At 19.8% G+C, this 1,044-nt stretch overlaps 1 protein-coding gene across 1 annotated transcript; it reads right to left on the reverse strand.

Annotated features, from left to right (window-relative positions):
• Positions 1 to 97: 97 nt before the first annotated feature.
• PRSY57_0930600 (apicoplast ribosomal protein S6, putative) lies at positions 98 to 1,037 on the reverse strand (the record flags this gene model as incomplete). The annotated part of the gene is made up of 2 exons (XM_020114827.1): positions 98 to 212; positions 406 to 1,037. The coding sequence occupies 2 exons, from the start codon at positions 1,035 to 1,037 to the stop codon at positions 98 to 100; spliced, it is 747 nt and encodes a 248-aa protein (XP_019970527.1).
• Positions 1,038 to 1,044: the final 7 nt, after the last annotated feature.

Raw genomic sequence — 1,044 nt, forward strand, 5'->3', positions numbered from 1 at the left:
AAAAAAAAAAAAAAAAAAAAAAAAAAAAAAAAAAAAAATTTATATATATATATAAATATATATATATATTTATTTATTTATTTACTTGAAAAAAAAATTAGGATGCCTTTTTAAAAAAACTCTGCTCCAATTTGTCCACTCCATTTTTGACTGGTTCACTTTCCTCAAATGCAATGCTTTTAGATTTCTTCTCATTTTTTGTTATTATAAATCTGGAAAATATATGTATATATATATATATATTTATTTATTTATTTATTTATTCACATATAATAACACAAACATATTGTTAAATTTTACAAACATATAGACAATATGAGAAGAGCTTTACATATCCACATTGCTGATATGTTTACAACTTTGTGTGTACATGATTTTACATTTAATTTTTTTTTTTTGAATTACCTTAAGATGGGATCCTGTAATTTTAACTTGTTCGATATTTCTTCAATCATTGAAGGATATATTTCAAAAGAGAAAAGAATATAATATGCTTCTGTTAATTTTTTAATTGGTCTTACTAATTTTCTTTTCCCAAGATATACGACTTTAAAGTTTTGAGCTTCTATTAATTTCAACTCATATATATATTCAGCTATTTTTTTTTTTATATCACTAATAAGATAATTACAAGAAAATAATAAATCTATATTATACGAACTTTTTGCTGATTGGACATTTTTATATATATTTAATTCTTGTTTTTCTTTTTTTCTTTTAAATCTTCTTATCAATAATTTATATATATAATCATTCAATGATCCATATATTTCATTTTTTCTTGTTCCATTTTTATTTTTATTAATATACTTTTTTTTATTTTCTAAAACATAAACATGATTTTTATCACCATTCTTATACCCTCTTACATTTTGGAAAAATATAAAAAAACTTTTATATCTTCTTGGTCTTATAATACCTTCCTTCATATCTACCACCCTAATAATCTTGTGACATTTTGATCTTTTGAAAAATATCGAAACATGAAAAAAAAAGAAAAAGAAAAAAAAAATTATGCATTTAAAAAAAACACACATAAGAAAA

This window comes from Plasmodium reichenowi, chromosome 9, assembly GCF_001601855.1.
Source record: "Plasmodium reichenowi strain SY57 chromosome 9, whole genome shotgun sequence".
In the NCBI taxonomy this organism is placed as follows: Eukaryota; Apicomplexa; class Aconoidasida; order Haemosporida; family Plasmodiidae; genus Plasmodium; species Plasmodium reichenowi.